The 27,215-nt window shown below is 39.1% G+C and overlaps 3 protein-coding genes across 3 annotated transcripts; all 3 read left to right on the forward strand.

Annotated features, from left to right (window-relative positions):
• Positions 1-1,052: 1,052 nt before the first annotated feature.
• On the forward strand, positions 1,053-1,997 carry LOC109568930 (olfactory receptor 51A4). Its single transcript, XM_019974286.2, has one exon. It carries the CDS (start codon positions 1,053-1,055, stop codon positions 1,995-1,997), a length of 945 nt encoding a protein of 314 aa, XP_019829845.2.
• Positions 1,998-12,155: 10,158 nt separating this feature from the next.
• Positions 12,156-13,280, forward strand: LOC109568985 (olfactory receptor 51A4-like). The gene has a single exon (XM_019974327.2). The coding sequence runs from the start codon at positions 12,284-12,286 to the stop codon at positions 13,235-13,237; it is 954 nt and encodes a 317-aa protein (XP_019829886.2). The 5' UTR covers positions 12,156-12,283; the 3' UTR covers positions 13,238-13,280.
• Positions 13,281-22,090: 8,810 nt separating this feature from the next.
• On the forward strand, positions 22,091-23,354 carry LOC109569359 (olfactory receptor 51G1). Its single transcript, XM_019974696.2, is given in 2 exon segments — positions 22,091-23,202; positions 23,204-23,354. Coding segments are annotated over 2 exon segments (963 nt in total). The 5' UTR covers positions 22,091-22,390.
• Positions 23,355-27,215: the final 3,861 nt, after the last annotated feature.

Here is a 27,215-nt window from a genome sequence, read left to right on the forward strand (position 1 = left end):
GTATTAGTTTTGCCAAATATCAAAATGAATCCACCACAGGTATACATGTGTTCCCCATCCTGACCCCTCCTCCCTCCTCCCTCCCCATACCCTCCCTCTGGGTCGTCCCAGTGCACTAGCCCCAAGCATCCAGTATCGTGCATCGAACCTGGACTGGCAACTCGTTTCTTACATGATATTTTACATGTTACAATGTCATGCTCCCAAATCTTCCCACCCTCTCCCTCTCCCACAGAGTCCATAAGACTGTTCTATACATCAGTGTCTCTTTTGCTGTCTCGTACACAGGGTTATTGTTACCATCTTTCTAAATTCCATATATATGCGTTAGAATACTGTATTTATGTTTTTCCTTCTGGCTTACTTCACTCTGTATAATAGGCTCCAGTTTCATCCACCTCATTAGAACTGATTCAAATGTATTCTTTTTAATGGCTGAGTAATACTCCATTGTGTATATGTACCACTGCTTTCTTATCCATTCATCTGCTGATGGACATCTAGGTTGCTTCCATGTCCTGGCTATTATAAACAGTGCTGCGATGAACATTGGGGTACACGTGTCTCTTTCCCTTCTGGTTTCCTCAGTGTGTATGCCCAGCAGTGGGATTGCTGGGTCATAAGGCAGTTCTATTTCCAGTTTTTTAAGGAATCTCCACACTGTTCTCCATAGTGGCTGTACTAGTTTGCATTCCCACCAACAGTGTAAGAGGGTTCCCTTTTCTCCACACCCTCTCCAGCATTTATTATTTGTAGACTTTTGGATCGCAGCCATTCTGACTGGTGTGAAATGGTACCTCATAGTGGTTTTGATTTGCATTTCTCTGATAATGAGTGATGTTGAGCATCTTTTCATGTGTTTGTTAGCCATCTGTATGTCTTTTTTGGAGAAATGTCTATTTAGTTCTTTGGCCCATTTTTTGATTGGGTCGTTTATTTTTCTGGAGTTGAGCTGTAGGAGTTGCTTGTATATTTTTGAGATTAGTTGTTTGTCGCATATTTTTTTTTGACTCAAAGTTCTATGTATCATTGCAGAGCCCTCTAAATTCATCATGTCCATTATCAACATATCACATGCTGAAATCACCACCTTCATCTTGGTTGGGATGCCGGGGCTGGAATATGCACACATCTGGATCTCTATTCCAATATGCAACATGTATCTTATTGCTCTTCTGGGAAACTGCACCATCCTTTTCATCATTAAGACAGAACCATCCCTGCATGAGCCCATGTACTATTTCCTTTCCATGTTGACTTTGTCTGACATGGGCCTATCCTTTTCCTCTCTTCCCACTATGTTGAGGATCTTCTTATTTAAAGCTTCTGAAATCTCTGCAAATGCCTGCTTTGCTCAGCAATTCTTCATCCATGGATTCACAGCACTGGAATCCTCAGTGCTCCTGATCATGTCATTCGATCGCTTCCTAGCCATCCACAACCCTCTGAGATACAGCTCCCTTCTTACAACTCTCAGAGTTGCCCAAATTGGAATTGTATGCTTTTTCAAGAGCTTCCTCCTGGTTCTTCCCTTTCCCTTCACTTTGAGAATGTTGAAATATTGTGAGAAACGCCAATTATCACATTCCTACTGTCTCCACCAGGATGTCATGAAGCTGGCCTGCTCTGACAACCAGATTGATGTCATTTATGGCTTTTTTGGAGCACTCTGCCTTATGGTAGACTTTATGCTCATTGCTGTGTCTTACATCCTAATCCTCAAGACTGTGCTTGGAATTGCATCCCAAAAGGAACAGCTCAAGGCCCTCAATACTTGTGTTTCACACATCTGTGCAGTGATCATCTTCTATCTGCCCATCATCAACCTTGCCATTGTTCATCGTTTTGTCCAGCATGTCTCTCCCCTCTTCAATGTTCTTATGGCAAATGTTCTTTTACTTGTGCCTCCACTGATGAATCCCATTGTGTACTGTGTCAAAACCAGGCAGATTAGAGTAAAAGTTGTAGCAAAATTATGTCAGAAACAAATATATTAATAATAGTCATAGATAATAGGCAATATATGGTGGAATGTCTTGCATAAAAGGTTAAATGTGTGTTTGAGAAAACCTAATATTTGTCACAAATAATCATCAATATATTTTTGTTATTATCATCAAATTTATTTCATTCAAATTGATTACTGTCCACGGGCATAAAATAGGAAATGCTGTGTATTTTGAGGGGGTCTCCATCCAAATTAACAAAAAAGAAAATGATGCCTGATGATGTCATCTTTTTTTTTTTTTTAGATTTTTTTTAATTTTATTTTATTTTTAAACTTTACATAATTGTATTAGTTTTGCTGTCATCTTTTATAAAAGAACCAAATTGCAATCAAGACAGACAAATGGAAGCTCCTATACTTGTAACAAAACTGAATTCCTCATCTTCACATTCAGTTTATCCATAATATGTTCTTTCGATTCTAAACACAACCTTTATCTTAATTACATCTCCTCACTATCTCTTTTAATCATCCTAGTATGTCACCAGCACTTCTTTAGTGAAATACCCCAATAACATTTTTAGTTTTAAAATGTCTACTTTTTGCTACTTACTGATTCTCTATGCAAGATAACAGTGAACTTTTAAAAAAGACTAATTTAATGATGTAATTTTTATTTTAAATATAAACTATTACTTCTTTGGGAATAGATTTAAGAAATAAAGCACCTACTGTAAGTTGATACATGTTCTTTATCCTCTCTCAGTTGAGTTCAGTTCACTCACTCAGTCGTGTCCAACTCTTTGCGACCCCATGAATCGCAGCACGCCAGGCCTCCCTGTCCATCACCAACTCCCGGCGTTCACTGAGACTCATGCCCATCGAGTCAGTGATGCCATCCAGCCATCTCATCCTCTGTCATCCCCTTCTCCTCTTGCCCCCAATCCCTCCCAGCATCAAAGTCTTTTCCAGTGAGTCAACTCTTCGCATGAGGTCGCCAAAGTACTGGAGTTTCAGCTTTAGCATCATTCCTTCCAAAGAACACCCAGGGCTGATCTCCTTTAGAATGGACTGGTTGGATCTTCTTGCAGTCCAAGGGACTCTCAAGAGTCTTCTCCAACACCACAGTTCAAAAGCATCAATTCTTCGGCATCCAACTCTCACATCCATACATGACCACTGGAAAAACCATAGTCTTGACTAGACAGACCTTTGTTGGCAAAGTAATGTCTCTGCTTTTCAATATGCTATCTAGGTTGGTCATAACTTTTCTTCCAAGGAGTAAGCATCTTTTAATTTCATGGCTGCAGTCACCATCTGCTGTGATTTTTGAGCCCAAAAAAAAGGTCTGCCACTGTTTCCACTGTTTCCCCATCTATTTCCCATGAAGTGATGGGACCAGATGCCATGATCTTCGTTTTCTGAATGTTGAGCTTTAAGCCAACTTTTTCACTCTCCTCTTTCACTTTCATCAAAGGCTTTTTAGTTCCTCTTCACTTTCTGCCATAAGGGTGGTATCATCTGCACATCTGAGGTTATTGATATTTCTCCCAGCAATCGTGATTCCAGCTTGTGCTTCTTCCAGGCCAGCATTTCTCATGATGTACTCTGCATATAAGTTAAATAAGCAGGGTGGGTACCCATTTAAAGCATGAGTATTTAATGCCACATATTTAATTTTGTGGCATTAGTTTCTTTAGATGCTCTTTGTTAAATGCCTACTTTAGCCACTTTACTACATGTTTATGAAAAAATGATTGACCCCATGAGAAGGTCTTGTGAAACACATTTTAACTGAGTACAATCAACCCAGTTAATTCAACTGTAGTGTAAGCTCTGACAGTTCGTTTTCTTTATGTAATGCCAGTGTCTGACTTTGACCTTTGATTGCCAAGAGACATTTTCAAAGAAGGATGCCCCTTCTTTGAAGGGCACATTTGCCACATAACTAGAAAAAGAGCCAAGCCAAACCCCTACCATCTCTCTACCCCCATCTGGCTCCTCTGTTTTAGAGATCTTGGTTAATTTCCATAACTGTCAATCTTGAGTCCTTTTTTTGTTTTTTCTTTTCCAGCAATTTAATTTCTGCTCTCTCTGTTTAAATTCACCATTAAAAACTTGTTGTCCAATCCCCAATCCCAATAAAAGCAGAACTCCAGATATGTTTCTGTCTCTCCTCCCCCCTCCCCAGTGCCCTCACTGTGTGGCCCCAGGTATACTATATAATTCCTAGGGCTTGTAAATAGTAAAACTTTTATTTTTTTCCAAAGTTTCCTATTGCTGAGGACATCTTGCAATCATAATAAGAACCACAAGAGCCAGTCCAGCCACAAACGTTGGATATAGGTAAGCTGAGACAATCAAAACATAATAATTGAATGCATTACTATTTCTTAGTAATTTGAAATCCTACACATACCATATATCAAACACGTGTAATGTGTAATGTATCTGTATACATGCTTCTGTGTGTCTGTGCATGAGCTTTCCCAGTGTGAGAGCTTCTGAAACATACAGGCCTGAATTCTTTCTCCTTTCAATTTTCTTAGATAATTATCAGAATTTTAAAAAATATACATGTAAATATTTTACAATACGAATAAACTAAAAGGATATTGTTGCAACAAAAGTTTTTTAAAATCAATAAAGTGCAATAGCATGATTTTAGAAAATTCTTAAAAGGTAAGGAGTAGAAGATAGCTGATTCACTGTTAAAATGAATCACTCAAAATAAATAGTAAAACTAAAAATCAGTGACAAAATATTTAAGCATCCCTTCAAAACTGATTAATAGGACAAGATATCCCATATCATCATCTATATTCAATTTGGATTCAGGTCTTAGAACACTAAGATTAATGAGAAAATAATCAAAATGGAAGGTAGAACAGACATACAAGAATTCCTGAAAATAATCCAGGATTAAAAAAAAAGGATAGATAAATAGAAGAATGAATAAATGTAGCATAATTCAAGAGGAAAAGAATAATACATTTTAAAATGTAAGACTGGCCTATTGATTTTGATACAATAGAAATGCTAGTCAACCTAATTGAAGATAGACAATTTTCATCAATCACATTTACTTGATTATTATCTTTAGACAAAATTAACCACTCAGAAGCAAATCCAACATGATGGACAGAGTTTCTTCCATCTACCAAAATCATATGTTAGGAGAATAAAGTTGCATTTCTAAAAGTGTGGTCCTTGGACCACCAATGAAAGCATCACCTAGGAGTTTATTAAATGTACAGGAACTTATGATCCACTCAAAATATATTGAATCAAAATATTCATTTTAACAAAATCTTCAGGTGATTGATCTTCACATTAAAGTTTAAGAAGCACTTTAGTAAAGCACTTCTTTATTGACAAAAGTGTGAGAATTTAGTGTGATTGTGTATTAGTGGGGTTTGAAGGCTTGCAAGGATTTTAAACAAGAAGTGTAAAGCCACTGAGAATTCATTTCTCTCTAATTTCCACATTTCTAATTATGTCATAAGATTGTGATATTTGAGAAAGTAGATATGATTTATACAGCAAAGACAGGCTGGCTACATTTGATTGCTGACCTATATTTTACTCATATTTGTTCCAAAGAGTATCCCCTGTATCTGCCTACAAGTAAGTATACTATAAATCTACACAGCATAACATGACTAACTCCACCCACTGAATAAAAAGGATTGAGTAAGAAACTAAAGAGGCAAGCAGTAAAGTGGGAGAAGATATATGCTATACATCACCAACAAAGGGCTTAGCCTATATTTATTTAAATACTTTGGCAAATCAATTAGAGAAATACAGGTAATCCAATAGAAAATGGACAAAAGGATTCAATAGATGCTTCAAAAGAGGAATTACAAATGAGCAGTAAACATATTAATAGAGAAGTATACTTTCATGTTAGAAGAAAATTAATATACAAAATTGATAGTATGATCTTTTTCAGAACTTGATATTCTAAATACCTAGTTAATTTATCCTGAAACGTCTTGGCAGATGAGTCAAGAGCAAGAGTTGATGAATGGCTATTGGGTTTTAATATGGTCTCCAAGATCTAATCATACTTAATTTCCTTAGTCTGAGCCTGTGTTATAAGGTGTTAGATTCATCTCCCTTGAGCCAACCCCTAAGATTTCCCATGAAGTATGGTGTTATTCATCAGGCAGAGCTTGCTTGTAGTCAACTCCAAGGGTCCTCTAGGCTTTATAAGACAGGGGTTACAAAGCAAAAAAGGGGAGTCTAAGGATGCTTCCCAGATTCTAATATCATATTGGTAAAAAATAATCTCAAAGAAGGTAAGATATAATTCTATTCATTCAGGATATTTGACATAATTTTCATTCCATTTTCTATTTGTATTCTCAATAGATATGCTAGATGTTAAAAGCAAATCAGCAGATGCCCATGGAGATAGAAAATCTTATAGAACAACCAAGGAGAAATGGACTGTATGTGTTGATAAGGGTATGTGTTCAGAGATGTCTTAGAAATGCCCTGTCTGGATGATATATGTGAGAAGGGTGAAAGAGAAAATGTAGTCTCTCAATCATGTCCAACTCTTTGCACCTCCATGAACTGTAACCTACCAGGCTCCTCTGTCCTTGGAATTTTCCAGGCAAGAATACTGAAATGGGTAGCCATTTCCTCCTCCAGAGGATCTTTCCTACCCAGGGATCGAACCCAGGTCTGCTACATTGTAGGCAGACTGTTTACTGTCTGAGTCACTGGGGAAGCCTGTATGTCTCAAAAACCACATGATTCATTCTCTCTGTCTCATAGGTATATTCATGGCCTTAGACAAATCATTGTACCTCTCTAAGACCTGTTTTAATGTTTTTGAACTGTGGTGCTGGAGAAGACTCTTGAGAGTCCCTTGGACTGCCAGGAGATCCAACCAGTCCATTCTGAAGGAGATCAGCCCAGGGATTTCTTTGTAAGGAATGATGCTAAAGCTGAAACTCCAGTACTTTGGCCACCTCATGTGAAGAGTTGACTCATTGGAAAAGACTCTGATGCTGGGAGGGATTGGGGAACAGGAGGAGAAGGGGACGACAGAGGATGAGATGGCTGGATGGCATCACTGAGTCGATGGACATGAGTCTCAGTGAACTCCGGGAGTTGGTGATGGACAGGGAGGCCTGGCATGCTGCGATTCATGGGGTCGCAAAGAGTCGGAAACGACGAGCGACTGATCTGATCTGATCTGAAGACCTGTTTTATTAATTATAAGGTGAATAAAATAATTGTATATAACATAAATGAGGAAAAATATATAAACCATTTAGCAGGGTGTCATATTACTATATAGGGGCTTCCCAGTGGCTCAGTGGTAAAGTATCCACCTTCTATGCAGGAGTCACAGGAGACATGAGTTCAATCCAGAGTCAGGAAGATTCCCTGGAGAAGGAAATAGCAACCCACTCCAGTATTCTTGCCAGGAAAACTGAATGGATAGAGGAACCTGGCAGGCTAAAGTCCATGGGATCTTAAAGAGCTAGACATGACTGAGCATGCACATAGGCATGCATATTATTGTATAAAATTTAAAATAAGAATAAATACATAATAAAATAATTAAATCTATGTGTGTTTATTCTATAATTTAAATTAAATCTAATAGTGACTATCTCTAAAAATAATGCAGTCTTCAAGCAGTAGTGATAAAAAAGCCAGAATGCAAATGGCCACAGTCTATTGACATAAGATAATTTTAGCCATATCTAGCATAGTTGACAGAAAACAATGGCACCCCACTCCAGTACTCTTGCCTAGAAAATCCCATGGATGGCGGAGCCTAGTAAGTTGCAGTCCATGGGGTCGCTAAGAGTCAGACACGACTGAGCGACTTCCCTTTCACTTTTCACTTTTCACTTTCATTCATTGGAGAAGGAAATGGCAACCCACTCCAGTGTTTTTGCCTGGAGAATCCCAGGGATGGGGGAGCCCGGTGGGCTTCCATCTATGGGGTCGCACAGAGTTAGACACAACTGAAGTGACTTAGCAGCAGCAGCAGCAGCAGCAGCATAGTTGGGCTTCCCTTGTGGCTCAGCAGGTAAAGAATCCGCCTGCAATGCAGGAGACCTGGGTTTGACCCCTGGGTTGGGAAGATCCCCTGGAGAAGAGAACAGCTACCTACTCTAGTCTTCTGGCCTGGAGAATTCCATGGACTGTATAGTACATGGGGTCACAGACAGTCAGATAGGACTGAGCAACTTTGACTTTCAATTTTCACTTTCGTAAAGAACCTATTTTGTGTAAATGGGACTATATTCTGTACCTACAGAGAAAAGCAATAGAAATTTTTAGAAAAATTTATCAGTTTGATTCAAGGAAGGAAAACTGAGTATTTAACTATATGAAGCAAAAAGCTTTAGGCAGTAGTTAATATACTAATACTGGGAATAAGCTAGGACATGTTCATTGATGGTGACCTGTGGTACGGACCTAACAGAAGCAGAAGATATTAAGAAGAGGTGGCAAAAATACACAGAACTATACCAAAAAGATCTTCATGACTCAGACAACCACAATGGTGTGATCACTCACCTAGAGCCAAAAATCCTGGAATGTGAAGTCAAGTGGGCCTTAGAAAGCATCACTATGAACAAAGCTAGTGGAGGTGATGGAATTCCAGTGGAACTATTTCAAATCCTGAAAGATGATGCTGTGAAAGTGCTGCACACAATATACCACCAAATTTAGAAGACTCAGCAGTGGCCACAGGACTGGAAAAGTTCCACTTTCATTCCAATCCCAAAGAAAGGCAATGCCAAAGAGTGCTCAAACTACTGCACAATTGCACTCATCTCACACGCTAGTAAAGTAATGCTCAAAATTCTCCAAGCCAGGCTTCAGCAATATGTGAAACATGAACTTCCAGATGTTCAAGCTGGTTTTAGAAAAGGCAGAAGAACTAGAGATCAAATTGCCAACATCCGCTGGATGATCAAAAAAGCAAGAGAATGCCAGAAAAGCATCTATTTCTGCTTTATTGAATATGCCAAAGCCTTTGACTGTGTGGATCACAATAAACTGTGGAAAATTCTGCAAGAGATGGGAATACAAGAGCACCTGACCTGCCTCGTGAGAAACCTGTATGCAGGTCAGGAAGCAACAGTTAGAACTGGACATGGAACAACAGACTGGTTCCAAATAGGAAAATGAATATGTCAAGGCTGTATATTGTCACCCTGCTTATTTAGCTTATATGCACAGTACATCATGAGAAAGGCTGGGCTGGAAGAAGCACAAGCTGGAATCAAGATTGCTGGGAGAAATATCAATAACCTCAGATGTGCAGATGATGTCACCCTTATGGCAGAAAATGAAGAGGAACTAAAAAGCCTCTGATGAAAGTGAAAGAGGAGAGTGAAAAAGTTGGCTTAAAGCTCAACATTCAGAAAACGAAGATCATGGCATCTGGTCCCATCACTTCATGGGAAATAGATGGGGAAACAGTGAAATAGCGTCAGACTTTATTTTTGGGGGCTCCAAAATCACTGCAGATAGCGATGGCAGCCATGAAATTAAAAGACGTTTGCTCCTTGGAAGGAAAGTTATGACCAACCTAGATAGCATATTCAAAAGCAGAGACATTACTTTGCCAACAAAGGTCCGTCTAGTCAAGACTATGGTTTTTCCTGTGGTCATGTATGGATGTGAGAGTTGGACTGTGAAGAAAGCTGAGTACCAAAGAGAGGATGCTTTTGAACTGTGGTGTTGGAGAAGACCCTTGAGAGTCCCTTGGACTGCAAGGAGATCCAACCAGTCCACCCTAAAGGACATCAGCCCTGGGTGTTCATTGGAAGGACTGATACTAAAGCTGAAACTCCAATACTTTGGCCACCTCATGCGAAGAGTTGACTCATTGGAAAAGACTCTGATTCTGGGAGGGATTAGGGGCAGGAGGAGAAGGGGCCGACAGAGGATGAGATGGCTGGATGGCATCACCAACTCAGTGAACATGAGTTTGAGTGAACTCCAGGAGCTGGTGATAGACAGGGAGGCCTGGCCTGCTGCGATTCATGGGGTAGCAAAGAGTTGGACACAAGTGAGCGACTGAACTGAAATGACTGAATGTATCCTGTGGAAAACAGTTTCTGGAAAACACCTTCTGGCTAAGCCTGTTATCTTAAAATGTAAATTATGGGAGTGAATCTAATAAGGTCTTTACAATCTCCAGACATTCTTTTGATTCATTGTAATAACATTAAAAAGCATATATCTCCATTGCTAACACTAGCGAGGGTGCATTCTTTCTGCCCCCTTCTGATGTCCCTGTCAGAAGCTTTCTCTATTTCTTTTATATTTTAGTAAAACTTTAATACACAAAAACTCTGAGCAATCAAGCCTCATCTCTGGCCCCCTGGATTGAATTCTTCTCTTTAGGAGGCCAAGAATCCTGGCATTTTTGTGGTTCAGCAACAACCTTTCAAAAAGCAATGCCAAAGAATGCTCAAATTACTGCACAATTGCACTCATCTCACATGCTAGCAAAGTAATGCTCACAATTCTCCAAACCAGGCTCAACAATACATGAACTGTGAACTTCCAGATGTTCAAGATGGATTTAAAAAAGGCAGAGAAACCAGAGATCAAATTGCCAACATCCATTGGATCATCGAAAAAGCAAGAGAGTTCCGGAAAAATCTCTACTTCTGCTTTATTGACTCAAAGCCTTTGACTGTGTAGATCACAACAAACTGTGGAAAATTCTTCAAGAAATAGGAATACCAGTCCATCTGACCTCTCTCCTGAGAAATCTGTATGCAAGTCAAGAAGCAACAGTTAGAACTTGACATGGAACAACAGACTCATTCCAAATAAGGAAAGGACTATGTCAAGACTGTAATTTTTTCACCCTGCTTATTTAACTTATATGCAAAGTACATCATGCAAAATGCCAGGCTGGATGAAGCACAGGCTGGAATCAAGATTGCTGTGAGAAACATCAGTAACCTCAGATATGCAGATGACACCACCCTTATGGCAGAAAGCAAAGAACTAAAGATCCTCTTGATGAAAGTGAAAGAGATTGAAAAAGTTGGCTTAAACTTAACATTCAGAAAAGTAAATCATGGCACCAGGTCCCATTACTTCATGACAAATAGATGGAGAAATAATGGAAAGTGAGAGACTTTATTTTGTGGGGGCTCCAAAATCACTTCAGATGGTGACTGCAGCCATGAAATTAAAAGACGCTTGTTCCTTGGAAGAAAAGCTATGATCAACCTAGACAGCATATTAAAAAGCAGAGACATTACTTTACTAACAAAGGTCCATCTAGTCAAAGCTGTTTTTTCCAGTAGTCATGTACAGATTTGAGAGTTGAGCTATAAAGAAAGCTGACTGCCAAAGACTTGATGCCTCTGAACTGTGGTGTTGGAGAAGACTCTTGGGAGTCCCTTGGACAGCAAGGAGATCCAACCAATACATCCTAAAGGAAATCAATCCTGAATATTCATTGGAAGGACTGATGTTGAAGCTGAAACCTCAATACTTTGGCCACCTGATGCAAAGAACTGACTCATTTGAAAAGACCTTGATACTTGGAAAGACTGAAGGCAGGAGGAGAAGGGGATGACAGAGGATGAGATGGATGGATGGCATCACTGACTCAATGGACATGAGTTTGATTATATTCCGGGAGTTGGTGATGAATAGGGAAGCCTAGCATGCTGCAGTCCATGGGGTCGCAGAGTCAGACACAACTGAGTGACTGTACTGAACTGAACTGATGGTTAAAGTGGTTCTGTATAGTCAGGAAAATATGACTATATATTTTCTAAAGGAACTTTTTAACTTTAAAACTATATAATTATGAATTTTCAGTTCTGCCATTAATTCAAATCTATACCCTATCAGAGATATACAGATTTGATTATAGATATGAGTTAATTTATGAATCCCCTCACCCATAGTAAAGTTTGCTTTTCCTTTCAAGATTTTGTTTTTATAAAACTAAGTTAAGAGAACCATAAAATTGGAGATCTGATTTTATGAAATTCAGCCATGAGTAGCTTCATGTGGTCAAAGGGTTGTTTGGAATTTTTAGTTATATAAAGTCCAAATTGACTGAGATTTTCACAAAATGAAACAAATAGCTGGATGAAGAAGCAAGTCAGATACGTCTTGTTTTTTTGTTTGTTTGTTTGACTTTTCTTACAGCCTGAACTGACAGTTTAAATAGACTATTTACCTTAAGAAGTTTCTGAGTTGTCTTAGTTCTATGACCTACATTTTACAAAAAAAGGAATATCTTCTTTATTTAGGAAATTTCCATCTCCATTGAGGCAAGAACCTGGTTAAGTATCTTTTTTACATGTCATGGCTCCTCTTAATGACACCAACATTGAAGTTCTCAGATTCTTCCTTATTGGGATCCCTGGACTGGAGAAGAGTCACTTCTGGATATCCATCCCTTTCTCATCTGTGTACTTTCTTTCTCTCCTGGGTAACTTCACCATCCTTTTCTTTATTAAGACAGAGCCAAGCCTCCATGAACCCACGCACTATTTCCTTTCCATGCTATCCATCTCTGACCTAGGGTTGTCCTTGTCTTTCTCACCCATCACTTTGGGACTGTTCCTGTTTGGTGTCCATGGAATTCATGCAGCTACATGCTTTGCCCAGGAATTCTTTATCCATCTATTCACAGTCATTGAAGCCTCTGTGCTATTGGTAATGGCATTTGACCAGTATGTGGCTATGCACCACCCTCTTAGATACAGCACAATCTTAACCAGCTCCCAAGTCATCAAAACAGGGGTCTTGCTGACTTCCAAGAATATTATGCTGATTCTTCCACTGCCCTTTTTGTTGCAAAGGCTGACATACTGTCATCAAAACCTGCTCTTACACTCCTACTGTCTCCACCAGGGTGTCATGAAGGTGGCCTGCTCTGACAACAGAGTCAATGTTGTCTATGGACTCTGTGCTACCCTTTCTAGTATTTTGGATTTGCTGTTTATTACTTTCTCCTACATGATGATCTTAAAGACAGTACTGGGCATTGCAACCCCCAGAGAGCAGCCTAAGGCCCTCAACACCCACATATCTCATATCTGTGCTGTGCTTATCTTCTGCGTGCCCGTGCTGAGTGCGGCCATGCTCCACCAATTTGCCAGTGGTGTGTCTCCTATGATCCACATTCTCATGGCTGATGTTTTCCTACTGGTGCCTCTCCTGATGAATCCCATTGTGTCCTGTGTGAAGACTCATCAAATCCGCAAAAAGGTTATGGGGAAATTTTGTTCAAAAAGAAGTTTATCAATGCAATAATAAAAGGAATAAACTTATAAGTGGTAAATAAATAAACTGAATGTATAGCCAGGGGAAATCATGATCTAGAGGAATGGTCTTGTGTTTTATGGTTAGAACTCATAGAGTAAATGGCTTTAATACTGAGTATGCTTAGTACCCTCAGTGTCCCTGAGATCTTGAGAAAATTACTTCCATTCTTTTTCTCAGATTGAACATCTAAAAATTCAAGACTTCAGTGATGACTGAAAGCCTCTACTTCTTGAATTTTAAAATGCATGCCAATAAAATAAGAGAACTTACCTATATCAATGCCTATGTTAAAAGAAAAAGATATAGTTTCCATACTTTCACTTTCCTAGCTAATAAAAGTATACTAGAGGAAAGACTGAGTGTTTCTTCCTTTTTTAGTTCATGATAATGCAGTTGATATATCTAATTCCTGAACTCCAAAGCTCTGTATACATGTTCTCTGATTTAAGAATCTGTGTGCATGTATATTTAAATGCATGCAACTTTTTTTTTCTTTCTTAGCTCTTCTTTTCCTCTTCTCTTCTATCTGTCAGACATGTGTAAATCACTCTAGCCCTTCAGGCAACTAGTATTAGCAGATAAACATTATTTCTGAAAAGACTGTACTACCTACATTTGAGTCAGGAAAATGCCAGATGGGAATGCTGTGCTTACTGAAGGATGTTTAACAACTCAGGAACTAACTGCCAATAGTTCACTCAGACCTTTAGCAATGGTTGTGAATCCTTTCTTTCATACAATCATAGAATGACATGTATGTTGATGGGATTACCACTATTGAACATGATTTGCATTTCTCAAATAACTATTTGCAATAGTCTCTTTTTTTGGCATTTATGTAATATGTATGCATTTACCTTTTTAGTGCATATTTTTCTAAATAATATTAATCACCTTGAACTTTATCAGATAATTACCTCTAATTTTGTCTGCACATATTTTCTGTTAGTTTTTTAAAATTTCTTGAAACATATTTTGTTTAATAACTAAAACATTTAGAGTTAATAATCAGACACTTTTGAGAATAAACAAACATGGGATTGTATGTAGAAGGTCATATATACATATTTTGTATTGTTTATAATTTTATATACATATTTCATATGAAATCTCATACATAATACACATCAAAATATATTCATTAGCAAATATTTTTAGAATATTGGTTTGCCAATCAAACCATTTTAAACAAAAACGATTTCAAACATGAAATTTTCTCTGAAAGTAAATAAATGTCTATCCTTGTACAAGCTCTGTTTGCAAGCTTTGAATTAGACAATGGTTTATGCTGGCTAAAAGAAACCAAAAATAAAATTTTGATACTCTAATTTTTCAATGCTTTGGTTAAAGATGTCTAACCTACTTTGAACAAAAATATAAAAATTGTTTAAAGGATGAGTTCTCTGGGAAGACCAACCTAGACAGCATATTAAAAAGCAGAGACATTATTTTGTCAACAAAGTTCTGTCTAGTTAAAGCTATGGTTTCTCCAGTAGTCATGTATGGATGTGACAGCTGATCTATAAAGAAAGCTGAGTGTTGACAAATTTAGGCTTTTGAACTGTGGTGTTGGAGAAGACTCTTGAGAACTGCTTGGACTACAAGATCAAACCAGTACATCCTAAAGGAAATCGGTCCTAAATATTCATTAGAAGGACTGATGTTGAAGCCGAAATTCCAGTACTTTGGCCACCTGATGCGAACTGACTCATTTGAAAAGACCCTGATGCTGGGAAAGATTGAAGGCAGGAGGAGAAGGGGATGACAGATGAGATGGTTGGATGGCATCACCGATGCAATGGGCATGAGTTTAAGTAGGCTCTGGGAGTTGATGATGGACAGGGAAGCCTGGTGTTCTGCAGTCCATGGGATCACAAAGAGTCGGATACGACTGAGCAACTGAACTGAACTGAACACCAAATTAGTCTGATTTACCAAACACTCCTTCAGAGGCTCACCTAGCTTTAAAATCTGATTGAAAGTGATTAGCCAGTAAAAGAGAATGCTGATTATTTTTTCACTATAATGCTAAAGATTTCCTTTCTTTTTCTATTGAATATCAGATTTGTCTTAAAATTTTCTTAATTCAGCTATTCTAAATGTATATGTAAAAAGAAACTAGGCTGAAAGAATTGCCTGGATGTAGTCATGAATTATGTCTGCACCACAACTATCCCAAGAATATTGTGAACAAAGTTTCCTAATTTCACAAGAGCATTGTTTTTACTACACTATTGTCCTGACAAATATGAACTTATATCTAAATTTTTAAAAATGTATATCTAATGTTGAGCTCCTTAATTGAATTCAAAATAGCATTTTCAATAGGACCACATGTTTTATAGAACAAAATCTGAACCCAAAACATGTTCAAAATCTTTGAATCATGACTTGGAATAATATTTTAAACAATTTATATAACTGATTGATTTTTAGAGTGACTTTAGCACCAACTTATATAACTGATTGATTTTTAGAGTGACTTTAAAATCATGGTGGAATAAGGCATCTCTTATTTGTCCTCCCTCCAGCAAAAAAAAAAAAAAAAATTAACCACCCATCCATGAACAGCAAAGTGCTTCTGTGGAATCCAGTACCACATTTCAAGGAACCTAGAAGGGTCACACACAGCCATGCATTCGTAACAGGCAGACAGACCTTGCTCTATGGTGTGGTCTCCAAGAGAGCTATGAACTAGTTCCAGTCTGTCTGGGCCTTGGTCCTTTAGCACTTGGAAAACACTGATTGGGGTAGACACCCCATGAATGAGAGAGCTTTGTGGAAGTCCAGATTTCCAGAAAAGTTACAGCATGCCATTGGAGCAAAAAATATATGAGTTTCAATGTCCTGGAGTATATGAGAACAGTTAGACTTTGTACGAATCACCCCTTCCTAAGACAGCTAAGTTTAGAGCAAAGTGAGACCTTCTCAGTCCCTTGATTTCCCCTGCAGGGGAAAGGGAGCATGGTTGACTTGACACCCAGCTTCCCCAGATGCACAGGAAACTACAAAAGTGACTTATTTTATTTCTCATGTAGCATCCAAAGTACCAAATCATAAGCTCCATGACTGAAAAGAGGAAAGATATCAGGAGAAGGACAGATAAAATTCTCAGAGGTTATTAAAGGGCTGTGGTCCCTGATGACTATGTAGCGAACTCCATTAGGAAGTCTGTCCATGAGCCAGTGGGAAAGTATCACCTGAAGATCTTCCCAACTGGCAAAAAAAAAAAGAAGAAAAATCAAGAGGTGGAAGGACAGGTTAAAACAATTTTGTACAGCAAAATAATCAACAAAATGAAAAGGCAGCCTACATAGTGGGAGAATATATTTGCAAAACATATATCTAATAAGTGATAATCTCCAAAATATATAAGGAACACACAACTCAATAATAATAATAAAACAATCAACCTGATTAAAAAATGAGCAGAGGAACTAAATATATATTTCTCCAAGAAAATATGCAAATGGCCAGAGGGTACAGGAAAAAATGTTCAACATCACTAATTATCAGGGAAATGCAAATCCAAATTGGTTGAGAAACAAAAATAACTATACATTAGGCCCATTTTGGGCAAACTAGAATCACTCTACCAGTTGTTTTAATAATGATTCTTACTGAGAATCCATTCTGTAAGCCATCCTGTTGAGGTCTTTCCTCCAATTGTTTAAATCATTCTAAAAGAAGCTGGTCAATCATAATTAAGAAATCTATAGTTTAAGAGTGAAGACTGGGGACTTCCCTGGTGGCTCAGTGGTAAAGAATCCACCGGCCAATGTAAGGGACACAGACTCAATCCCTGATCTGGGAAGATCCCACGTGCCCTGGAGCCACTAAGCCTGTGGGCCGCAACTGCTGAGCCTGTGCTTCACAGCCCCGGAGCCACAACTACGGAGACTACAGGCTGCAAATACTCAAGCATGAGTGCCTAGAGCTCATGCTCCACAAAAAAGAAGCCACTGCAATTAGAAGCCCCGCCCACCACAACTAGAACATAGCCTCCACTTGCTGCAGCTAGTGAAAAGCCCGTGAGCAACAAAGACCCAGAACAGCTAAAACTAAATAAGTAGATATTTTTTAAAAAGAAGTGGATGTGGGCAGATCTTTAAAAAAACTGAAGAAAAAAAAAAATAGTGAAAGCTGTTATTTAATATACAACAACCTAAATGGGAAAAGATTTCGAAAAAGACTAGATACATGTATGTGTGTGTGTCTTAGTCGCAGTCGTGTCTGACTCTTTGTGACCCCCATGGACTGTAGCCTGCCAGGTTCCTCTGTCCATGGGATTCACCAGGCAAGAACACTGGAGTGGGTTGCCATGCCCTTCTCCAGGGGATTTTCCCAACCCAGGGATTGAACCTAGTCTCCTGCATTGCAGGTGGATTCCTTACCATCTGAGTCACCAGGGAAGCCCAGATACATATATACGTATAACTAAATCACTTTGCTATACACCTAAAACTAACACAACATTGTTAAATCAACTGTACTTCAATATAAAATTTAAAAAATAATGTTATACTGAAGGCTGATAAGGACTAATCCTTTTCCGTAAATGCAAACCAAATTACACTAGCAGTTGACTCTAAAACATGTGAGAATGCCTAATAGTATCAGGGTCTGTGTGTTAAAAAAAAAAAAAAAGAGAGAGAGAAGAGGTTCCTTTTTTTAGATATAAGGAGGTAATATCTGTAGACATTAAGTCATATATCCTAGGTTGCTGGATATAAGGTATCAGAGATAAGGTTAGGATCAACTGTATGTTTTATCTGAATCTGAATCAAAACATTATCTTGTGTAATACTGCTCTTCAATCTGAGCTGGTGCTTTCTTACACAATTTCAGAAAATGAAATCTGTTAGTACAAACATCCTTTTGAATATATCCCTTGCCTACATGCAAGATTGGGGTTTCTCAGCTTCTCACAGCCTCCTACTTTAGCCAAGTGCTTTGAGAATTCTTCAGGGAATTTTCAACCTCAGCTGAGGCCCCAAGGGAGAAGCTGCTGGGCTCTTCAAAAGAACCCTGAGTTTCAAGCAGGAAATCTTCTTGTAGTTGGGTACCATTTTTCCTGAGTTCTGGCTGGAAGTAATGCACCCAACTCACTTTTCTCTCCAGCTGTTGCTGCTCAGGTATGTAATGCAAAAAAAAAAAAAGATTACTGGGGCACATAGAATCAGACACTGAACTCTCAATCTTGGTTATTTCTGAATCCCCATATCAAATTAGTCAAAGAAATTTTGAGAAGCAGATGGCCTGGGAATAGTCACTCCTCACTTTGTCATTGTGTATGACCCTGTAAACGGAGAAGGCAATGGCACCCCACTCCAGTACTCTTGCCTGGAAAATCCCATGGACGGAGGAGCCTGGTAGGCTGCAGTCCATGGGGTCCAAAAGAGTCAGACAAGACTGAGCGACTTTTCACTTTCATGCATTGGAGAAGTAAATGGCAACCCACTCCAGTGTTCTTGCCTGGAGAATCCCGGGGACGGGGGAGCCTGGTGGGCTGCCGTCTCTGGGGTCGCACAGAGTCGGACACGACTGAAGCGACTTAGCAGCAGCAGCATGACCCTGTAAAAGTCATCTTCATCGTCCATTTTACTCCTTGCTGCCTTTCATCTCTTTCCTCCTCATTAGGAATATTATTAATAGTTCCTCTACCTTTGAAATTAAAATTGCGATCTCTACTTTGCTTACCTTAAAACTGTATTATGGTAATTAAATATTAAAATGAATTTGATCATGCTCTGTAACACCAATATTTAGTGTAACACTTTACAGTAATATGAGGTCATAATTGTCCTTTGGAGTAATTTGCAGACTGTCACCAACACAGATGTTGATCATTGTAAATACCATTGTGTGCAATTATATGAAGAATAAGAGACAGAGGGAGTCAGATGTCATTGAAATCTGTTTAGCCCCTCTCTTCTCTATTTCTGCTGCAGATTCTAGGATGACATCCCTTTACACCAATAAATTAGAGCTGAAGGGTGGTTCAAGGGTGTATGATGTTGTCTAGTGGCAGCTGACACTTCTCTGATCCATTAATCTGGAGGAAGTGGAGATAATAATTGGTGTGGGACACTATGGATGCAACTTTTCATTAAGCAGGCAGAATGAAACTTCTCTGTCTGAAGATACAGGATGAAATAGATGGTTTCTACCTCTTCTATTTCTCAAACTCTCTGAAATCTCTCAATGTGAAATGGATGGAAACCAGCTTGACTGAGTCTGCCTGGCTGAAAAGTCATATATATGTTTAAACTCTTATTTGTGTCTCCACTTAACATATGGAAAAATTTCCCTTCTTTATTATCATTCATTTTTAAGGTTTTGTTGAAACTTTTTTTCTTCCATCACTGTTCTTAGTGTTGGAGTCAGACTGCATTGTTGTCTGTGCCACCAACAGCATGCTATTCAAATCTTATGATATTCCCTTCTTCCTTCACAGCCCATCTTCTCTCCAAGTCTCCACTTTTCTCCTGCATTTCTCTTGTTTGCTAGAAGTGCCTCTTTATATCTTTTTTTGTTTGTTTGTTTCTCCTTTGGGATCATAAAGCAACATTAATTTCAGTATTATATTAATTATTACATTAGTATCTGTTTTACTACTTGTTTTGATTTGTAGTTTGAATGGCAAAATCTTGGCATCAAATCTTGGCAAGAAGACATGTTGTCTTTCTTTATTCTTAGCCGTTCAATGCTTCTTCATTTTATTGATTAATAAAAGAAGCTTTTTTGAAAGAGTACCCTCAACTTTCCATCTCTCTTCCTTAAAATATCCCACCTTCACCTATCACGTAGATTTTTTTTCCTGGAGGAAAATTACAGGTAACATATACTTATTACATATTCCTCCCCATTCACTGATAGTGTAAGCCTGTATAGTCTTTCTCCAATCTATGGAAATATTCTCTGAAAAATCAATAATGAACTCACCATCATAAGTGCAATGCCTTTTAAAGAACCCACATCTTACACCATCTCTTTTCTTAGTCAACAGTAATGATTTGACTTCAGTAACATTATACACTACTATTTTTATCCTATTTCTTTTCTCCAATCTCTGTCTCTTTTCTAGTTCTGATTTTATGTTCTACTCTCATGTAAAATAATTTCCAGTATTATGAACAGAGCCTTGTCTTTTCTTCCACACTGCATCTCCTAGCAATTGCTGCGTATTCTTGGAAGATGTCTTATAACTTAAGCCTCCACTCAACCCAAAGATCACTACCTATAATACCCTCTAGGAAATATCCCCCCAAATTTCTTTTTAAGTTAACATTCAGTATGTCCCAACTGAACTTAGTCCCCAGAACACATTTCCTCTCATCTGTCATGTACATAGTTGAAATGGTTGTCAATACATATATCTTGGTATAGTTTTGTTTTGTTTTTTGATTTTTTTTTAATTATCTGACTTTTGTAAGACCTAAAGTGCTATGTAGTAGGAGGACTACTAGTAGTAGTCCCCCTACAGTACTAGTAGTAGTCCCACTACAGTAGTAGGAAATACGATGTAAGACAATAATGTAGACTCTGGAGTACCCTATCAGAGTTTGAATTCCATACTCAACCCTTACTTGCTCCGTAAATTTACCCAGGTCACTTCATCTTTCTGGGCCATGGTTTTCTCACCTGTAATATGCTGCTTAGAATAGAATCTACCTATTGATAATGTGATCATTGTGAGAGTTGAATGGCATAATAAACACTAAGCACTTAGGAAGGTGACAGAAAGATAACATATTAAACATTAGCTATTTTAAGCTTTTTATGCATGTGATAAATAATATACTAGTCACACTACATTAATATACATAGAACCCATTAGAGTGCGGCTTACAATAAACATAACTGAATAAAAGTTCAGAAGGCAGAGGTAAAGGAGAGCCTGGTTTCAGGTATTATAGGATAGACCTATACCTCTGTGCCATATTATCCAAACCCCAGAGGCACAGCTCAGTCTGAGAGCCTTAAGACATACTTTCCTTAGGCTAGAGATTAGAGGCTTTTCCTGACTATTTCAGGTTTTTCTTTGTTATCACTGTTTTAGAGCTGATGTTTCCCACCTCCGTATCTCCATTTCTACATCTGCTGCTGCTGCTGCTAAGTCGCTTCAGTCCTGTCCGACTCTGTGCGACCCCATAGATGGCAGCCCACCAGGCCTCCCCGTCCCTGGGATTCTCCAGGCAAGAACACTGGAGTGGGTTGCCATTTCCTTCTCCAATGCATGAAAGTGAAAAGTGAAAGTGAAGTCGCTCAGTCGTCTCGACTCTAGCGACCCCATGGACTGCAGCCTACCAGGCTCCTCCGTCCATGGGATTTTCCAGGCAAGAGTACTGGAGTGGGGTGCCATTAGCTTAACCACCGTGATGACAGAAACACATATCTCTCCTAATATCTCTCAGAACTAAACCCTGAAGCACCCTGTCCTACAAGTTTGTTTTTTTTTTTTTTTTTTTGAAGACTGCCTTTTTAGACATTTCTCAGTTCCAGACTTCAAATTTGCACATCGACATTTGCCTCCTCAGCCATCAAAGGCTTTTATGTAAATTCAGGAAAGGGATCACTCTGGTCACAAATTACAAGCTTAAGTAGTCCAACAAATATTTACTCAATGCTTCCCCTGCATTCCCCTGCAGGCCAGGTATTGTGGAATGAAAGACAATCCCCAGCCAGGTTACAAATACGTTTGAAGGCTCTTGACATGCAGCTGATTCTAGAAGACAATTATGCAGAATGGTGTGTATAGTACTAGTTCCACATATAGATGGCGCAGCTTTAAATATTTTGCTGATTGAATTGGAGATTTATTTTTTTCAGGGAGGAACATATGGAAAAGGTGCCATCTGAGGTGACCTCATTAAACTACTGAGAGTCCAATACAGACAGACATATCACCACAAGCCTAAATCACACAGCATCCATGAGCTATAGAAATCACCTATGACAATCACCTTCCTAGACCTTCCAGAAAAGGCTAATAGATCAGGTGCCCCAATTCTTTGCCAGTTCATCTGCAGATCCTTCCTGGATCACTGACCCCAAGACAGGTAAGTGAGTATTCAGCCCTGTCATTCTCCAGAAATCCCATTCTATATTGCAGGTTGGTGAATTCAAGGTTATAAAGTCATGAGAATCCTATATAATAGCAGCCTCCAGAAAGCCACTTTCTTCCTGACGGGCTTCCAAGGTCTGGAAGATCTCCACGGCTGGATCTCTATTCCCTTCTGCTTCATCTATCTGACAGTTATCGTAGGCAACCTTAGCATCATCCATGTCATCCGTACTGATGTCACCCTCCATGAACCCATGTACTATTTCTTGGCCATGCTTGCCCTCACAGACCTGGGCCTTTGCCTTTCTACACTGCCCACTGTGATGGGCATCTTCTGGTTTGATGCCAGAGAAATTGGTATCCCTGCCTGCTTCACTCAGCTCTTCTTCATCCATACTTTGTCCCTAGTGGAGTCTTCAGTCCTGTTATCCATGTCCATTGACCGCTATGTGGCCATCTGCAACCCACTGCGTTATTCCACAGTCTTGACACCTGCACGTATCATCAGGATGGGGCTGAGTTCAGTGTTCAGAAGCGCGCTGCTCATCCTTCCCCTGCCATTCCTCCTTAAGCGCTTCCAGTACTGCCACTCCCACGTGCTGGCCCACGCCTACTGTCTACACCTAGAGATCATGAAGCTGGCCTGCTCTAGCATTATCGTCAATCACATCTATGGGCTCTTTGTCATGGCCTGCACTGTTGGTGTGGACTCACTGCTCATCTTCCTCTCTTATGCCCTTATCCTCCGCACTGTGTTAAGCATTGCCTCCCACCACGAGCGACTTCGGGCCCTTAACACCTGTGTCTCCCATATCTGTGCTGTGCTCCTCTTCTACATCCCCATGATTGGCTTGTCTCTTGTGCACCGCTTCGGGGAACATCTGCCCCACACTACACCTCCTCATGTCATATGTGTATCTGCTGGCCCCACTGCTCATGAACCCCATTGTCTACAGCATCAAGACCAAGCAAATCCGCCAACGCATTGTTAAGAAGTTTGAGTTAATAAAATCACTCAGGGGTTTTCAGCAGGATTAGTTTAGAGAAAGAGAAGTTTGGGGCATAAAACCCATAGACATTTTCTATTTCAGCTGTCCCTATTGCTCAGACAGTAAAGGATCTGCCTGCAGTGCAGGAGACCTGAGTTTGATACCTGAGTCAGGAAGATCCCCTGGAGAAGGGAATGACAATCCACTCTAGTATTCTTGCCTGGAGAATCCCATGGACTGAGGATCCTGGCAGGCTACAGTCCATAGGGTGGCAAAGAGTTGGACATGACTGAGTGGCTAACACTACTACTACTAGGGAAAAGTGACAACTCCCAATTATCAGTAAAAAGGAAATAAATTATGCAATATACTGCATGTGTGACCTTGGGAAAATTACTCAATTGCTCTGTTCTTTAGTTTCCTCAATTGCAGAATGAAAATGTAAATAATTATATTACCTTCCTTATAGGAATACTGTGAAGATTAAATGAGATCATTCATGTAACTCTGTAACACAGTGCCTGAAGTGTTATCAAGTCTCAACAAATATTGCCTATTATTACTTGGAAAAAAATCCAAAAGAGAACACAAATTTCATCTTTTATTCCTCTAGTCAGTGGAATTTGATCAGAGGTTTATATATTTAAATTTGCATTTTGGTTAATTTATGTTGCTTTATCATAATATCACATTTATTCACTTGCAACAGACTTGCAGATACTCATGATACCATCCTATGCCTCAGTTAATACATTTTCATGAGGCTTCTTCCTAAGCACATACCCACAAAGTTAAGAGAAAGAAGACACTCTAGGAGCTTGAGGTAAGTTCTCCAGTTAGAACACTGGCAAAACAATAATCATAGTTGAGCCTTTTAGAAGGTAGTTAAGGTTTAGGGTAGTCATTCATCATCTGAATAACTAGTCAAGGGATTTCATTTCTTTCTTTAGTTATCCTATTATTACAGGGGTGAAAAGTGAGAGAAACACATGCATATTTTATATTTTTTGCAAGATGTTTTTCTCATGTCGATGTCTAGCCTTAACAAAAAACATACACACACACATACACACAATACACACACAGAACTGCAAAAAAAAAAGGTTTAATATATATGGATTGAATAAATCAACACATGAAGGAACCAATGAGTGAATTAATCAAAACAGCTTTCTAGATAAGACTATTTCTTAAAGAGATTGTTTTGCTTCATTTTGTATGCTTCAGTTCGATTTTTATCTCTTTCCTATAATATTGGGAAAGATGTAAGACAACCAACTGCCAGAAAACAGAAGAAAATTCATGTTGATGTATGGCAGAAACCACACAATATTGTAAAAAAATTATCCTCCAATTAAAAGAAAATAATTCAAAAAAAGTCTGTGCTGTGAACTTAATATTGTGCTCCCATGTGTGCATGCTAAGTCATGCTCTTTGCAACCCATGGACTGTAGCCCTCCAGGCTCCTCTGTCCATGGGATTCTCTAGACAAGAATACTGGAATAGATTGCCATGCCCTCCTTCAGATGATCTTCCCAACTCAGGAACTGAACCCGTGACTCTTATGTCTCCTGCATTGGCAAGCAGGGTCTTTACCACTAGTACTACCTTGGAGGCCCCTTTTGTGATACCACCCCTCTACCCTCAAAATTCATATTTTGAAGGCTAATCTCCAATGTGATGGTATTTTGAGATGGGGTCTTTGGAAGGAAGTTTGCTCATGAGAGTGGAGCTCTCATGAATAAGATTAGTGTGCTTACAAGAAGAGACATAAGAGAGACGATCTCTCTTCACCATGTGAGGACACAGAGAAGAAAGCTGTCTGCACACCCAGAACAAGAACCCTTAGCAAGAACCTAGTCAGCCCACACCTTGGTATTGGACTTCTCAGCCTCCTGAATTTTGAAAAATAAATGTTTGTTTTTTAAACCCAGTCCGTTACAACAGCCCGAATAGCCTGAGTCCAAATTCTAGGACTGTAAAGGAGATAATAATCACGTAGTAACACACACCAAGAAATGATGAGAAAAACAAACAGCAGAGTAATTAGGGTGGTCAGAATTGGGCAGAAAATGTGTTTTGAAGGAGTATCTAATAATGTTCATGATAGTAATGACAGAATATTGCTTATGTAAATGAGCTAATGGATCTGAGATTTCTCTCCAGAGCCAAAACCATGGAGTCTTCCAAGACTGGCAGCACATAACCATAGCCTCTATTTTAATGGTCATTCCAGAGAAATTATATGCCTGGACATGAACTTGAGCAAACTCCAGGAGATAGTGAAGGACAGAGGAACCCAGTATGCTGCAGTCCATGTCAGAGTGTCAGAGTCAGATTTGACTTAGTAACTGAATAACACCAGCAACTTGTCATCCCCATCTTTTCTTCTCCCTAAGCAACTCAATGATGTTATACATTTTTAAGTATGCCTATCACTTTTGTGAACCCATGTATAAATTATTGACTCTGTTGGCATTCCTGGAATTTGGTTTGGCCTTTTCTACCCTTCTTAGTGCCCTGGCTATTATGGTTTGATCTCTGTTATGTTGTTATAGATGCCCACTTCACTCAGCAATTGTTCATGTATTGTTTCTCTTTCTGGGAGTCTTCGGTTCTTACCATAACCTTATCTACTGGATATCATTTCTCTTTCACTGAGATGTACCTCTTTGTTTATTATTTCCAGAGTCCAATAGGTAGACTCTGGGGCCAGGAACCCGATTCTCATCCTCTCCCTGCCCTTCTTCCTAAGATGCTGTATGCACCAGGATAACATAAACCTGACCTGTTCAGATATAACTGTCACCTACATTTATGGCCTAAAGGCACTGGATTCAGGTTTAAGCATGGATACTGTCCACTTCTCACCTCCTACACCCTCATCTTGTGTATGGTGGTCAGCATGACAGTACCTCAGTGATCACTCTTGTTGTTGAACATTCTGTGCTTTAGATAAATGTATAATGACATGTATCCATTATTATTGTATCATACAAAGTATTTTCACTGTTCAAAAATTCCCCTGTACTCTGCCTATTCATCCCTCTCCCCAAACCCATTCTCTGGAAACCACTGAGCTTTTTACTGTCTCCATAGCTTTGCCTTATCCAGAATATTATATATTTGGAATCATATAGCATGTAGCCTTTCCAGATTGACTTCTTTCACATAATAATGTGCATTTAAATATTCTACATATTTTCATGATTTGACAGCTCTTTTCCTGTTTGTTTGTTTGTTTTGGAGTTGTACTTTATTTTTTTAATTGGAGTATAGGTACTTTACAATACTGTTAGTTTCTGCTGTATAATAAAGTGAATCAGCTGTATGTATACATTTTATCCCCTCCTTCTTGGACCTCCCTTCTCCCCCACCCCCTCCATCTTGGTCACCACAGAGCCCAGAGCTGAGTCCCCTGTGTTATGCTCAGGTTCCTGCTAGCTGTCTATTTTACACACAGCAGTGTATATATGCCAGTCTCCCAATTCACCTCACTCCCCTGCCCCACCCCCGCTGTATTCGCATGTCTATTCTCTGTATCTGCATAACTTCCTACATTTTCTGCAGGTACCACAGTTTATCCATTTACCTCCTCAGCAACATTCTGATTGCTTTCAAGTTTGGGATCTTATGCTAAGAGTAGGTTTAGTCAAACTATATTCTGAAGTCGTTGTACCATTTTTGCATTCCCACCTTTGCATTCTCACCTTTGCATTCTCATCTTTGCATTGATATATGAAAGTTCTTGTTGCTCTGCATCCTTACCAGCATTTAGTGTTGTCACTGTTTCTGATTTGGCTGTGGAAATAGGTACCCAGTGGTGTATCACTGTTTTAATTTGAATTTCCCTGAGAACATATGATATGGAGAAACTTATCATATGCTAATTTGCTTTCTAAATGTTTTC

This window comes from Bos indicus, chromosome 15 (assembly GCF_029378745.1).
Source record: "Bos indicus isolate NIAB-ARS_2022 breed Sahiwal x Tharparkar chromosome 15, NIAB-ARS_B.indTharparkar_mat_pri_1.0, whole genome shotgun sequence".
Classification (NCBI taxonomy): Eukaryota; Metazoa; Chordata; class Mammalia; order Artiodactyla; family Bovidae; genus Bos; species Bos indicus.